At 31.9% G+C, this 12,550-nt stretch overlaps 5 protein-coding genes across 5 annotated transcripts; 2 read left to right on the plus strand and 3 right to left on the minus strand.

The window, feature by feature from the left end:
* Positions 1-1,145: 1,145 nt before the first annotated feature.
* Positions 1,146-2,942, minus strand: LOC115891381 (60S ribosomal protein L5). The gene is made up of 5 exons (XM_030911831.1): positions 2,833-2,942; positions 2,365-2,615; positions 2,138-2,311; positions 1,603-1,879; positions 1,146-1,390 (listed from the first exon to the last, which is right to left on the minus strand). The coding sequence occupies exons 1-5, from the start codon at positions 2,833-2,835 to the stop codon at positions 1,205-1,207; spliced, it is 891 nt and encodes a 296-aa protein (XP_030767691.1). The 5' UTR covers positions 2,836-2,942; the 3' UTR covers positions 1,146-1,204.
* LOC115891367 (ATP-dependent RNA helicase DDX54) lies at positions 2,823-7,714 on the plus strand. The gene is made up of 12 exons (XM_030911820.1): positions 2,823-2,931; positions 3,126-3,655; positions 3,711-4,066; positions 4,126-4,294; positions 4,355-4,565; positions 4,620-4,831; positions 4,891-5,094; positions 5,647-5,806; positions 5,856-6,012; positions 7,040-7,175; positions 7,232-7,379; positions 7,440-7,714. Exons 2-12 carry the CDS (start codon positions 3,302-3,304, stop codon positions 7,640-7,642), a joined length of 2,310 nt encoding a protein of 769 aa, XP_030767680.1. The 5' UTR covers positions 2,823-2,931; positions 3,126-3,301; the 3' UTR covers positions 7,643-7,714.
* On the minus strand, positions 7,660-10,084 carry LOC115891372. Its single transcript, XM_030911824.1, has 5 exons — positions 9,936-10,084; positions 9,543-9,877; positions 9,291-9,481; positions 9,031-9,214; positions 7,660-8,976 (listed from the first exon to the last, which is right to left on the minus strand). Coding segments are annotated over exons 1-5 (1,053 nt in total). The 5' UTR covers positions 9,938-10,084; the 3' UTR covers positions 7,660-8,635.
* Positions 10,085-10,363: 279 nt separating this feature from the next.
* Positions 10,364-11,358, plus strand: LOC115891390 (60S ribosomal protein L18a). Its single transcript, XM_030911839.1, has 3 exons — positions 10,364-10,478; positions 10,742-11,098; positions 11,156-11,358. The coding sequence occupies exons 1-3, from the start codon at positions 10,461-10,463 to the stop codon at positions 11,309-11,311; spliced, it is 531 nt and encodes a 176-aa protein (XP_030767699.1). The 5' UTR covers positions 10,364-10,460; the 3' UTR covers positions 11,312-11,358.
* Positions 11,352-12,176, minus strand: LOC115891398. The gene is made up of 3 exons (XM_030911846.1): positions 12,047-12,176; positions 11,778-11,990; positions 11,352-11,726 (listed from the first exon to the last, which is right to left on the minus strand). The coding sequence occupies exons 1-3, from the start codon at positions 12,099-12,101 to the stop codon at positions 11,491-11,493; spliced, it is 504 nt and encodes a 167-aa protein (XP_030767706.1). The 5' UTR covers positions 12,102-12,176; the 3' UTR covers positions 11,352-11,490.
* Between the last annotated feature and the right edge of the window lie 374 nt (positions 12,177-12,550).

Raw genomic sequence — 12,550 nt, forward strand, 5'->3', positions numbered from 1 at the left:
AGACTTCCTCAACTGGAAAATTTGTAAAAGGCTCTAAAATTAGTCTTAACTCCGAATCAGTAAAAGATGTGTAAAAAATGTGTATATTATTACTAAGGGTTTCAAGGAATATGAAAATAATTATTATTTGAGAACACTTTTTTTGGGGAATTTGCCACTCATCTGGATGTTCCGCCACTGGTTATCCGCTCACATGCAAATGACACCTGCTGTGTCCCCCGCCTCTGCGGCTCTTCTGGCCCCATCTTGCGCCATTCTCATTCCGATGGTGATTATTCCACGGTCAGATTGTTAATTAACAATTTAGTGGCCCTTTTAGCGGGACTCACGCACGCCGGCTACCTGCTCCCTACCATAGACGACTCGTCAGAGCAAGCCTGAGGTCTCAAAATTAACAAAAAAAATTAGTAAATTGTATTTAATTTGGATTGTATTTTTTCTAATTTTACACACGCATTTTTTAATTTCATTTTTGTCATTTAACTATGGAAATATGTAATATTTAAATAGAATTTTTTTCTTGGTTTTAAAATTTTTTAGTTTGGTTAGATGAATACAATTTGTAGAGGACTCAGGAATAGTTTCTAGAGTTTTATACGAATTTTCTGATATATTTATGAAAGTTTTAGGTTTTTTATATCTATAAAACATATTCATAGCTATATAATAAATTATTTTAATCGTTAAATTAAGTAGATAATTGTTATAATGTTTCTAATACCGTATGATCGAAAAAAAAACGCGTCAAATTGGCTTGGAAATGACGATCGATGACATTCCCCATAGTTTTATATGCAAAATGATAGCGATCCACGTTTCCAAGCCATCTCTGACGCCGTTATTTTTCAATCATACGCTATATTTAACAATGCAAAGCAAATAGATAATTTGTAGTTCGAAACTCTTTTTGTTGTAATATTGTACTCTAATATTTGGGCTAGGCAACCAATAATACACTGAAAATTAGAATTAAACAACCCAATTTTTTGAATAAAATACACGTTAAGAATAATCTGCATAATATATTTATAAACTTAAACCTTTATTTTTCCACCATATTTAACAATTCAAGACCAATAAATAATTTGAATTTGTACTGAAAAATAAAAGAATATATTTAAAAACTAGAAAAATAAGAAAACAAAAACACTTATGGACATTTATTATAGGATGTTTATTTTATAAAACACATTTATAAATAGATTTAGGGCTCTTCCTGCAGCTTGGCCAAGAAACTCTTCTTTTTCTGTGCCACACGATCCTTGCGCTCTGCCAGGGTGAGTTTCCTGCGCAGAGTCTTCTTTTTGGCCGGTACCGCACTCCTGTCTTTCTTCACCACCTCTGGGTTCTCCCTGATAGCGGCGTGAGCATTTTTGTAGATACCCTCGATCTAAAAACCAAAAAAATAATCAAAATATTACCCTAAAACATGCATTAAAATTTGTATTATGAAAATACTCCATTCCAGACATATAAAACATCAGGAAAATTGAAATTTCATATAAAGATAATGTTGTCCAATTGCGACACTGAGTCTCTACAGTTTCAAAAAACACAGTAATTCATATGGACGTATATTTATTACTTATAAAAGCCACCTACCTGGTCTGCATTGATTCCCAACTTAATGTATCGGCTAAACTGTCTCTTGAAAGCCTCTGGGTCCTCCTCTTCCAAGGATTTCATGTAGTCCCTCACGTGAATACCGAAAATGTGGTCGCGGTGTACTTCGGCATTGAAACTTTTCGACTCAGAGTCGTAACCGGGGAATCTCTTGGTGGAGTGGGGTATGTTCAGGCCTCCATCGACGGCCCCCTTCATGGCGGCGAATACTCGGGCTCCTGTGGAGGTTCTGTTAAGACCCACATCCAGATTGCACCTAAAAATTGATTTTATATAACTCAAAAAAGTTCAGAACAGTTAAAAATCAAGAAATTATTTAAAAATATATATCAGAGACACATTAAAATCATATTATTAACAGCCACAAAGAAGATACTGAGACTCCCCAGGCAAAAAACTTGCGTTGAGGACTCAGGTTCCGCTTGTGAACTGTTGGATCAGATGACGCGCATGTGTCAAAAAATCATCATAAATAAACACTAAAAGTTATGATTTTAATTGAGAAAAAACTAACCTGAAAGCTCCTGGACCATCATCAACGCCTTCAACGTTGTATTCATCACCGTTGACCTCATCAACACCTTGGTAGAGGCTGTCTAATCCCAATTGCTTGAGAAGACGACGTGCCAACAATAATCCAGTACAGTAAGCAGCTGCGTAGTTTGTTAAACCAACTTTTACACCATATCTAGAATACAAACAAATAAAAACCTGTAAAACTTAAAATATAAAGCATCTTACCTGGGTAATTCATGTGAGTATGCAGCACATACAACTTTGTCTCCTTCGATTCTGGAATAAGCAACCTGGCAGGTGATGTCTCTGTTGGACAGACGTACCACCAAACGGTACTTGGGAGTGTTATATTTGTTTTTGTCTTGAACAATAAGACGTTTTCTGGCGTAGTAATCGGTTTTACCTTCCCTACGCCTCTTGAACTTTACTTGGAATCTTTTGAAGTACTGCTTGTTCTTTACGACTTTTACGAATCCCTAAAACACAGAAAAAAAGCCACTGTAATAAACGTAAAAAGTTATTTATTATCACACAAGAACACAAAATAAACCGTGTGATGAAGGAAAAATTAATCAAAACAAATCGGTGAATATCTATTGTCAAAACAATCATCCAAGTTCTATTTTACCCTCATACGAAAATACCTTTCTTGCACTATGAATAATCCGCTGTATTTTTTTCAGGATTACTCACCATTTTTATAAATTAATGGAAACGAAAAATCACCACAAAACACGACGAGGCAAATTCTGGCTGCCTCGGGCCGTCAAAAGAAAGAGAGAGAGCGCAAGCGTATGTATATGATTTTTTTGACTTTTATATATGAAATTTGTTGTGTTAATCTGTACCAATGTTTTTAATTTAGAATTACTTAAATATCAGGCATAATAATTTAAATATTTACATTACGCTTAGTTAATGTAATTATTAAATATTAATTTAGACACTTATTTGCTCTTATTTTTAATATTTTTTGAAATTTTTAGATCTTTTTAATGGTGACTTTCTGCCAGCACTTTTAAAAGAAGAACACGTGTCAGAAAACGTCAGTTTTTGACAGATTTTTAACCTCACTTTTTGACTATATTTTTAAAAGCGAATAGTGAAGAGAAAAGTAATTGTTCCTATAAAATATAATAATTTGCTTGTTGTTTTAACAACAATGGCAGATCTACCAGGATTTGCAGACCCACAGGGCGATGCAGATAACGATGACAAGGACGAAGAATTCGTACAGAGAAAATCCGAAAAAAGATCAGGTGGATTTCAATCTATGGATCTAAACTTTAATATATTAAAAGGAATAACGAAAAGAGGATATAAACAGCCCACTCCTATCCAGAGAAAAACGATTCCTTTAATTCTGGAAGGCAGAGATGTCGTTGCTATGGCCAGAACTGGTAGTGGAAAAACTGCTGCATTTTTAATACCCATGTTCGAAAAATTGAAAGCCAGAAGCGCGAAAGCTGGTGCTAGAGCTCTTATTTTATCTCCAACAAGAGAATTAGCTCTCCAAGTATAGTTTTTAAGGAATATACTGTTATTTTTTCTTAAATAAATTGAATTTTTAGACATTTAAATTCATAAAGGAGCTTGGTAGATTTGCTGACTTAAAACCAGCGGTTATTCTTGGTGGTGATTCTATGGAGGACCAGTTCTCGGCTATTCATGGAAATCCAGACGTTATTGTAGCAACTCCAGGTCGATTTTTGCATGTCTGTATTGAGATGGAACTGAAACTTAACAGCATAGAATATGTGGTGTTTGATGAGGCAGATAGGCTTTTTGAAATGGGTTTAAGTGAACAGTTGAGTGAAATTGTTGGTAGATTGCCTGATTCACGTCAAACTCTCCTGTTTTCTGCCACATTGCCAAAGGTACTGGTTGAATTTGCCAAAGCTGGTCTGAGTGATCCGGTATTATTGAGGTATTTATTTAAATAAAATGATTTTAATCAGAAATTTAATATAAATTAATTTATTGTAGATTAGATGTAGAATCCAAACTGCCTGAACAACTGAAATTGGAATTTATCATAGTTAGACCTGAAGAAAAACTAGCAACTTTGATAGTTTTGTTGAAAACAGTTATAAACTCTAAGCAGCAAACTGTGGTTTTTGCAGCTACAAAACATCATGTGGAATACTTGCATATGGTAAGCTTATTTATGATCTTTATGGAACATTTTGTTGATAAATTAATAAATTATTTATAGGTTTTGGATCAGCTGGGAATTTCAAACACTTACATCTATTCAGACCTTGACCCATCAGCTAGAAAAATAAATTCAGCCAAATTTAGTACAGGAAAAGTGAAGGTGCTTGTTGTAACCGATGTAGCAGCTAGAGGAATTGATATTCCTCAACTAGATAATGTGATAAATTACAATTTTCCAGCCAAATCCAAACTGTTTGTTCATAGAGTTGGTGAGTATGAAAAAAACTTGATTTGAGAAGGGTTTATAAATATTTTTTATACAGGGAGATGTGCAAGAGCTGGCAGGTCAGGAACAGCATATTCCCTAGTTTCTCCAGACGAACAAGCATATTTATTGGACTTACATTTATTCTTGGGACGTCCAATGTCGATAACAACCCAAACTAATGAAGGTACTATAGGAAGAGCACCACAAGACCTTGTCGAAGATCAGTTAAGTTCTCTGCTAGTGCTACACGACAATCACATTGATTTAGTAAGAAATTTTAGCCTCGTCCAGTTTGAATTTACTAATTTTTTTATTTTTTTTCAAAGGAAAGCATGTTGAAAGTTACTGAAAACGCTTATAAGCATTATATTAGGTCTAGACCAGGGGCTTCAGCTGATAGTAACAGAAGAATCAAAGAACTGGCTTTGAATGTATGCAGTTTGCATCCGGTATTTAAGAATAGTGAGCAAAGTAAATTGATGGAAAGAGAAAATTTGTTGGATCAAATGAAGAGTTATCGTCCCCACGGGGTAAGTTTGTTATTATTGTTTTTTATGTACAGGGTGGTCCGTTAAATAAGGCAAGAAATAATGAGGTAGGTTTGATAAAAATTTGCTGTTCATATATAACGTGAAATATCTGCGAAACCGTTAAAAATTTAGGAACATTTCATATACAAAAAATGTTCATTTTTTAATGCTGCATCTTACAGAAAAATAATATACAGGGTGTTACATTTAAAAAAATTGAAATATAGCCTCTTATATATTGAAATGTTGGACTTGCCATGAAAAATACCCTGTATAAGAAAATGTGAGTTTTCTTCCACCTATTTGTTCTGTTATTCTTGAAGTTTAGGAAAATATAAGTTAGTATTAATAAAGTTAAACCCACTCCGGGTTTTTACCACTTTTCTGATATACTGTTTTAATATAAGTTTTACTAAAACAAACAAAATATTTTTAGGATATGCATGTTTATAAACCATGCAAAATTTATATAAAACTTTTTTTTGTATCTTTTTAAACAGCGAAGATATTGGCCATCCTGTATAAAACTTTGATCTGACTTATTTTTTTTAGACTATTTTCGAGATTTGTGGAAAAAATAAGTCACAAGAATACATGACCATGAAAGAAAAACGAGCTTTTCACAAAGAAAAAATAGAAAACCATAAGAAAATCATGGCTGAAAAATTGCTGGATAATATTAGTTTACATAAACCAGTGGTGGCGTTAGATAGTAAGTGAAAATATTATTTTTTAATGCATATTTTAATCTAATTTCACAGGCAGTACTAATGAAGAAATAGAGGGAACGTTTAATGATATTATAGTACCGAAAAAACGAAAAATGGATGTTTTATATAACAAAAAAATTAAGAAACAGAAAACTGGTAGTGATGTGTTTATTCCGTATGCTCCTGATGACCAACATACAGAAGAAGGGTAAGATTTATTATAAAAAAAGTTGAATAAATTATTATTTTTCATATACAGGGTGTCCCACTTAAGATGGATACAAGCCGATATCTTGATTGTTTGTTGAGCGATCTTTTTCATTTTTGGCAGGAGGCTGTACGGCTATAAGACGTATATTTTACCCAGGGTAAGAAATGCGATACCTCATAGACGTATGTTTTAATGGGGTTTGATATTTTTCGAGTCAAGATAGAGTAAACTACCCTTAGGACAGTATTTATTTCAAATCTGATAAATTATATTGAATCCTCCTTACCTGAGATACTTAAGTTCTATTTTTTTATAAATATTTCTACAGGGAGTGTCATTAAAATAAGACATTTTTATTTTTATTATTATTTTTTTAAGTACTTACGACGCCACTGGATAAACAACTGGTTTATTATCAATAACCAATTATATTCAATTATCAGTTAATAATCTGTTTAAGTTCCTTATAGTTTTATAAATCTTTGTTTAGAGCATATAATATTTTTAAAAGTTAATAGTGATTGTTTTAAGTTTATTTGTATTTTTTTAAATATTCCTCTCAATAAAACGGATAAAAATCATATTTCACTTAAAAAAATATTAATATAAATAAAAATGTCTTATTTTAATAACACTCCCTGTATCAATATTTATCAAAATTAGAACTTAGTATCTTGGGTAAGGAGGATTCAATATAATTTATCAGATTTGAAATAAATACTGTCCTAAGGGTAGTTTACCCTATTTTTGAAAAAAATCAAACCCCATTAAGACGTACGTCTATGAGGTATCGCATTTCTTACCCTGGGCAAAATGTACGTCTTATAGCCATACAGCCTCCTGCCAAAAATGAAAAAGATCGCCCATCTTAAGTGGGACACCCTGTATAGACACACAAAACATATTTTTATATTCACAATAAATTGAAGAGGAAAAAGGCGTCGTGGTAGCCATTTCCAAACAGTTTACGTCAATTATTTTAAAGTTTATCATGCTTTTCTGTGTTAAAATAACATTATTTCAGGTTATTAGTAAATAATTTCCAAAACGAAGCTAGCAAAGTTCAGTTTGATATAACTGGTGACTCTGAAAAAGCTATGAAACTGAATAGCTCCATGAAAAAATGGGACAGGAAGAAAAAGAAGATGGTTACTGTTGAGGTAAATTTTTTTACATTATTTTTGAGCTAAGATAATGTATTTTTTAATTTTTTTAGAACCCTAGAAAAGGAAAAATAAAAACAGAGTCAGGAATATGGATACCTGCAACATATAAAAGTAACAGATACGTCCAATGGAAGGAAAGAACTAAAATTGATACAGAAAATGCAGATGATGAAAATGACGAAGATAACACACCTCAAAGTAAACTTTATAATTTTTAAAATATCTTTTTTTCTAATATTTTTATTTTTTTTTTAATAGAAATTAATAAATCAAGACCGTTCACTCACTGGGCCAGGCACAACGAAAAAATGAAAGAAAAACAAAAACAATCGGACATGAAGAGCACACAACAAATACTAAAAGCCAGAGAAATAGCCCAAAGAAAGAAATTTAGACAGAAAAAACGAGGATCTAAAAATAAAGGAAAGGGTAGCAAGGGCAATAATAGGAGAAGGAAATAAAGAAAACTAAATAAAGGTACATTATTATTAATGTTTATTTTTTTTAAATTCTAAAAAAACATATACCTACCCCAAAAAAATTGTCTTTTATTTAAATGGAATATTTAAAATATTAATCATTAAATAAAGAGACTAAGGAAAAGAGAGGAAAAGGACGTCATAGTAGCCTTTTTCAGACAGTTCAACCTCAATCTTTTTTTAAAATATTTGAATTTTGTAAGTTAATTATGCTTTTCTGTGTTTATTTCAAAATTAATTTTATACAAAGAGTTTAAAAATCCGCAAAGATGTATCAGAACTTGAATTATAGTGTGTCAGACATATTGAGACCCTTTCCTTGTCTCACAATGTTTGTCTTTTTATTTAATAATATTAATCAATACTTAAGGAAAATGAAGAGTATTTTTAATGGATTTCTTATATAAATTAAACTACCCTTAAAACAGAGAAAAATGAGAAAGCTTCAAATCAGGGATGGGTCTTTACGCGTCTATTTTATTACGTTTTGTCGTAAATACACGTAAAAAACTCCGAAAACGTAAAAAACCTAATAAAAAGAACATTATTTTTCTTTTTCGTGTAATTTCTATTGTTTCTGCGTAATGTTTCAATTTTTACACAAAATAAAAATACAAATCAATAAAAAGATGATCAAACTTAGTGTAATAAATTAAAATTTATTTTTAAAGTAAGATCATTAACAATAACAGAGTTTATAGGAAAGCTTTACAGGGCTGTAAGGTAGTTTTATTACGTTTCCTTAAAACGTAGAAAAAAACTGTTTTTTTACATACAAAAAACTATTTTTTTTTGTCTGTCCATCCTTGTTTAACATATAATCCTGAATTAATTTTAATATTATATCTATCAATTATATTGTTTAGTAGAGAAGCTTTCCAGAGCTGTGAAGGTACGTTTTTTACGTTTCCGTACAACGTAAAAAACTATTTTTTATTTACCCATCCCTGTTACACACGTGAAAAATTCGCTAGTTTATTTATTTTTCAACTTCATCTGGACCATTTCGTGCCAAGTGGTACTTTCCAGGGCTGCGTTTTGACAATTTATCAGCACTGATGCATCAAATTGACCCTCTGTAGGCTGTAAAACTACAGCATTTTCGATTTTCGATATGTCAGACTTTATGTTCTCGGATAGGGTAACATTGGGACAGACTACCTTGAATTTTGTATAGTCCTGGCAAGAATCGGTGAATTTCAGGTTAAGTTTACCGTTATCTTTGAGAGTTATATCGGAATTTGCTATTATTCGCGAAAGGTGAATGTCTGCACTGCCTGAGTTGATTATTGCTGAGAGTTCTCCATCAAAACCGGCTAAAATATTAATAATTTTTAATGATTAAATAGAGTTTTAAACAAAGTACTTACTTAAAACTAGATTTCCTTTGACCAGGAATATTTTGCAGTTCTTGTGAATGTTGTTTAAATTCATATTTCCATTTTCTACAACGAAAATGCTTTCTGAACAGTAAGAAGAATCAACAGATATATCGCCTTTGTTGATTGTTTTTAACTTGAGATTTAAAGCTTGTAAACGTCCAGTTCTTATTGACTACAAATAATTTTTCATATTTGTTATATAAAATAACATAAAACATAGTTATTAACTTATAAAAATAAATGCTTACACCATTATAGGCTGTAGCTAGAATACTACTGGCTTGAATGCTGTTATTTAAAATTATATTTCCTTTTGTTGATACATCAACCACATCTCCTTGAAATCTATCCACAAATATATTACCTTCGGTATTAATTTTTACTTTATCTCCATGAAAAAAGCCAATAGATACATCATTTCCTGCCTTAACATCTATATCTGTTTAAATAATCATTTTTTAAAATATTTTATTAGTAAATAAATATGTTTTTATATTTACTGGCTTTCACTGGAGCCTTTATACTGCAAAGTGTGTTAGGATGAAGGTTTTTATCGCCTTTAACTATTACTTTATTACCATCAACATAGTGTTCGATAGCGTTATCGTACTTTTGGTCAGTTTGCAACAAGAAAGCGTTTAAATTATGATATTTGTGAACGTTTAATGGTCTAATTCGGACTTTACATGGAACGTCGACGTGAATATCACAAAATGTTGGAACTTCCAGGTGAGTTTTCACTATGGATAAATCGGAACAGCTTCTATTAAGAACTGAGGGAACTTTCTCTTTGTTCACTGTCCTCCATGTCCAGACCCAAACTTTTGAGGTAAACCTGAATAAAAGGAAGCGTTTAAAATCGTTAAATTAGTCGAAACGTGGTAAATATTTACATCTTCCAAGTGGGATTTATGATAACGTGCCAAAAATAGGTCGCCTACCATTTGAAAACAAACTGCACGTACGTTTAAAAAATATCTTTCCAAATGCAAATAACCCCAATTTTTATTTACTATCGCTATCTCTGTTTATTTTTGGTGTTGTCTTTGTCTAAAAATTGACCATAGATTATTGTTTGGACTCTCTCGTTTTGATTTTTTTTTCAAGTTCAAGCCATTAAAAGAGAAAAGAAGAAGAAAATACGCCGGATAGTCCTGGTAGTTTAGGCCCCTAAATTAATTAAAGAAGAAGAAATCTTTATCGGATCTGTGGTTAGGTATGGTTCGGGTCATAATTATTAAACGAAGAAGAATATTACTTCCGTTCTGTGGTTATAGTTCTTTTAGGACCCGAAATTCGAAAAAGAAGAAGAACGCTGGTGGCGCCAAAGTGGACAAAGTGGGAAAATTTTGAACTAAAACTGTAATACCAACATAATAAAATTAAAAATTTTTCTTTTCTGTCAACGAGCCGCCGCCATGAAAGCTAAAGGAGAGGTTGGTTTTCAAATTTTTACGATTTTTAAGTAATTTAGAATGCATTTACTTTAAAAATATTGTTCACATTCATTAACTTGATTTAATACAAGTTTATTTTGTGTCTTTCGGGGTGTACTGCTTCTGTAATGTGCCCAATTTGGTTTGTTGTGTACACGTGCGATTGACACTATTTGAAAGAATGTTATTTTATTAAGAATATATTCTAAAATATTGCTTAAAAACGTGGCAATTTGTTTAATTTTCCTTTATTTCTGTTTTAGTTGAAAGAGTATGAAGTCATCGGGCGTAAGTTGCCCACAGAAAAGGAGCCCAAAACTCCTTTGTATAAAATGAGGATCTTCGCTCCCGATCAAATTGTGGCCAAGTCTCGTTTCTGGTATTTCTTGAGACAGCTAAAGAAGTTCAAGAAAGCCACCGGTGAGATCGTCTCGGTCAAACCCATTCCAGAAAAAACTCCCACCAAAATCAAGAACTTTGGTATTTGGCTGAGGTACGACTCTCGTTCAGGAACTCACAACATGTACAGAGAATACAGAGATTTGAGTGTTTCTGGTGCTGTAACTCAATGCTACAGAGATATGGGAGCTAGACATCGTGCTAGAGCTCATTCAATTCAGGTATTTTTTTAAATATCTTTCTTTTAATGCCTTATTTTAAAATTAACTTTCTTTTAGATTATTAAAGTGGAGCAAGTGAAAGCTTCTGATACAAGGAGGCCCCAAGTGAAACAATTCCACGACTCCAAAATTAGATTCCCTCTGCCCAAACGCATCCAACACAAATCTATGAGCACATTCTCAGTACGTAGGCCCAGAACCTATTTCTTGTAATGTGTTAAGAATATGATTTATTTTTAAATAAACGACTATGTAAGGAACATCATGCCTTTATTGACATTATTCTTGTTTTGGTGTACATCAGATAATAATATTTGTGAGAATAAAAATATATAAATAAATGGGTATAAATAATATCACAAAAGAGAATTATAAAAATATTTTAAAAGTGTTCAGGTAGAAATGTTTCTTGCAGCTTTGTATTGAGGATATAGTTCGTCAAATCTACGGTTTAAAAACTGTACTTTGTTGAGTAGTCCCGATACAGTATCTTCCATATAAGCTTGCCTTCTCCACTCCAATTGCGGCATCAGTAATTCTGTTTGAGCTATTCTAGATTCGAGAGATTTAACTTTGTTACATACAGAATCGACGTAGGCATCTTGCAGTAAACTATTTGAACTTTGACCTAGTAAAAAAACCTGTTAAATATGTATTTACCATATTAAAACACCATTACCGAAACAAGATATAGTGGCAACATCAATATAATAAAACGGTTCAGGATCTTCAATCAAAAATGAGACCGGTACTAAAAATCCTTCTTCGTTTCTTATTTTAAGAACTGTTTTCTCTGGAGAAGCTTCGCAAACTTTAAATAAAGACGTAGTTATCGAGGGGTAGTCCATATTTGGAAAAATATCTAAGGTTTTTATGTTTGTCTCTGGAGCGTCTAAAAAACAAAGGGTGCATATTGTGCGGTTTGTAATTGATCAGTAATCGATTTACCTGAAAGATCGTATCGTTTTATCTTTAATTTAATGCTTATTTTTCCACTTTCCATGTTTATTTTGCTATGTAGAAAATTTCAATCGAATATTTATGTAAATTTGTTTATTTTGGTATGCAACCAGTAATACCCTAAAATTAAAGGCGTGGCCTCCGAAGGAAATTATTTTTCTCAGCTTTATATAAATGCAAATCAAAGATACAAGCTCAAAAAAGTGTTTCTAAAGCACTATATTTTTATTCCAAAATACAAATATTTTTCTTTTTTTAAATCCACAGGTTACAGCAAAACATCGGCAAAATTATTTCAAGTACTTGATTGTGATTGGTCTGTTCCAAATTGTCATTTGATTTTTCACAACAGTGTTGCCACGATACTAACGAAGTCCTGAAACTAATCCAAATCAATATTTTTGTAAGTATAAAACGAGTTAAACCGTCACAAAAATATGATAAATCTAATAATACATATAATATAAATTTCGTTTTAGTTAAATCAATAAT

This window comes from Sitophilus oryzae, unplaced genomic scaffold (genome assembly GCF_002938485.1).
Source record: "Sitophilus oryzae breed Bouriz unplaced genomic scaffold, Soryzae_2.0 scaffold_1007_pilon_pilon, whole genome shotgun sequence".
In the NCBI taxonomy this organism is placed as follows: Eukaryota; Metazoa; Arthropoda; class Insecta; order Coleoptera; family Curculionidae; genus Sitophilus; species Sitophilus oryzae.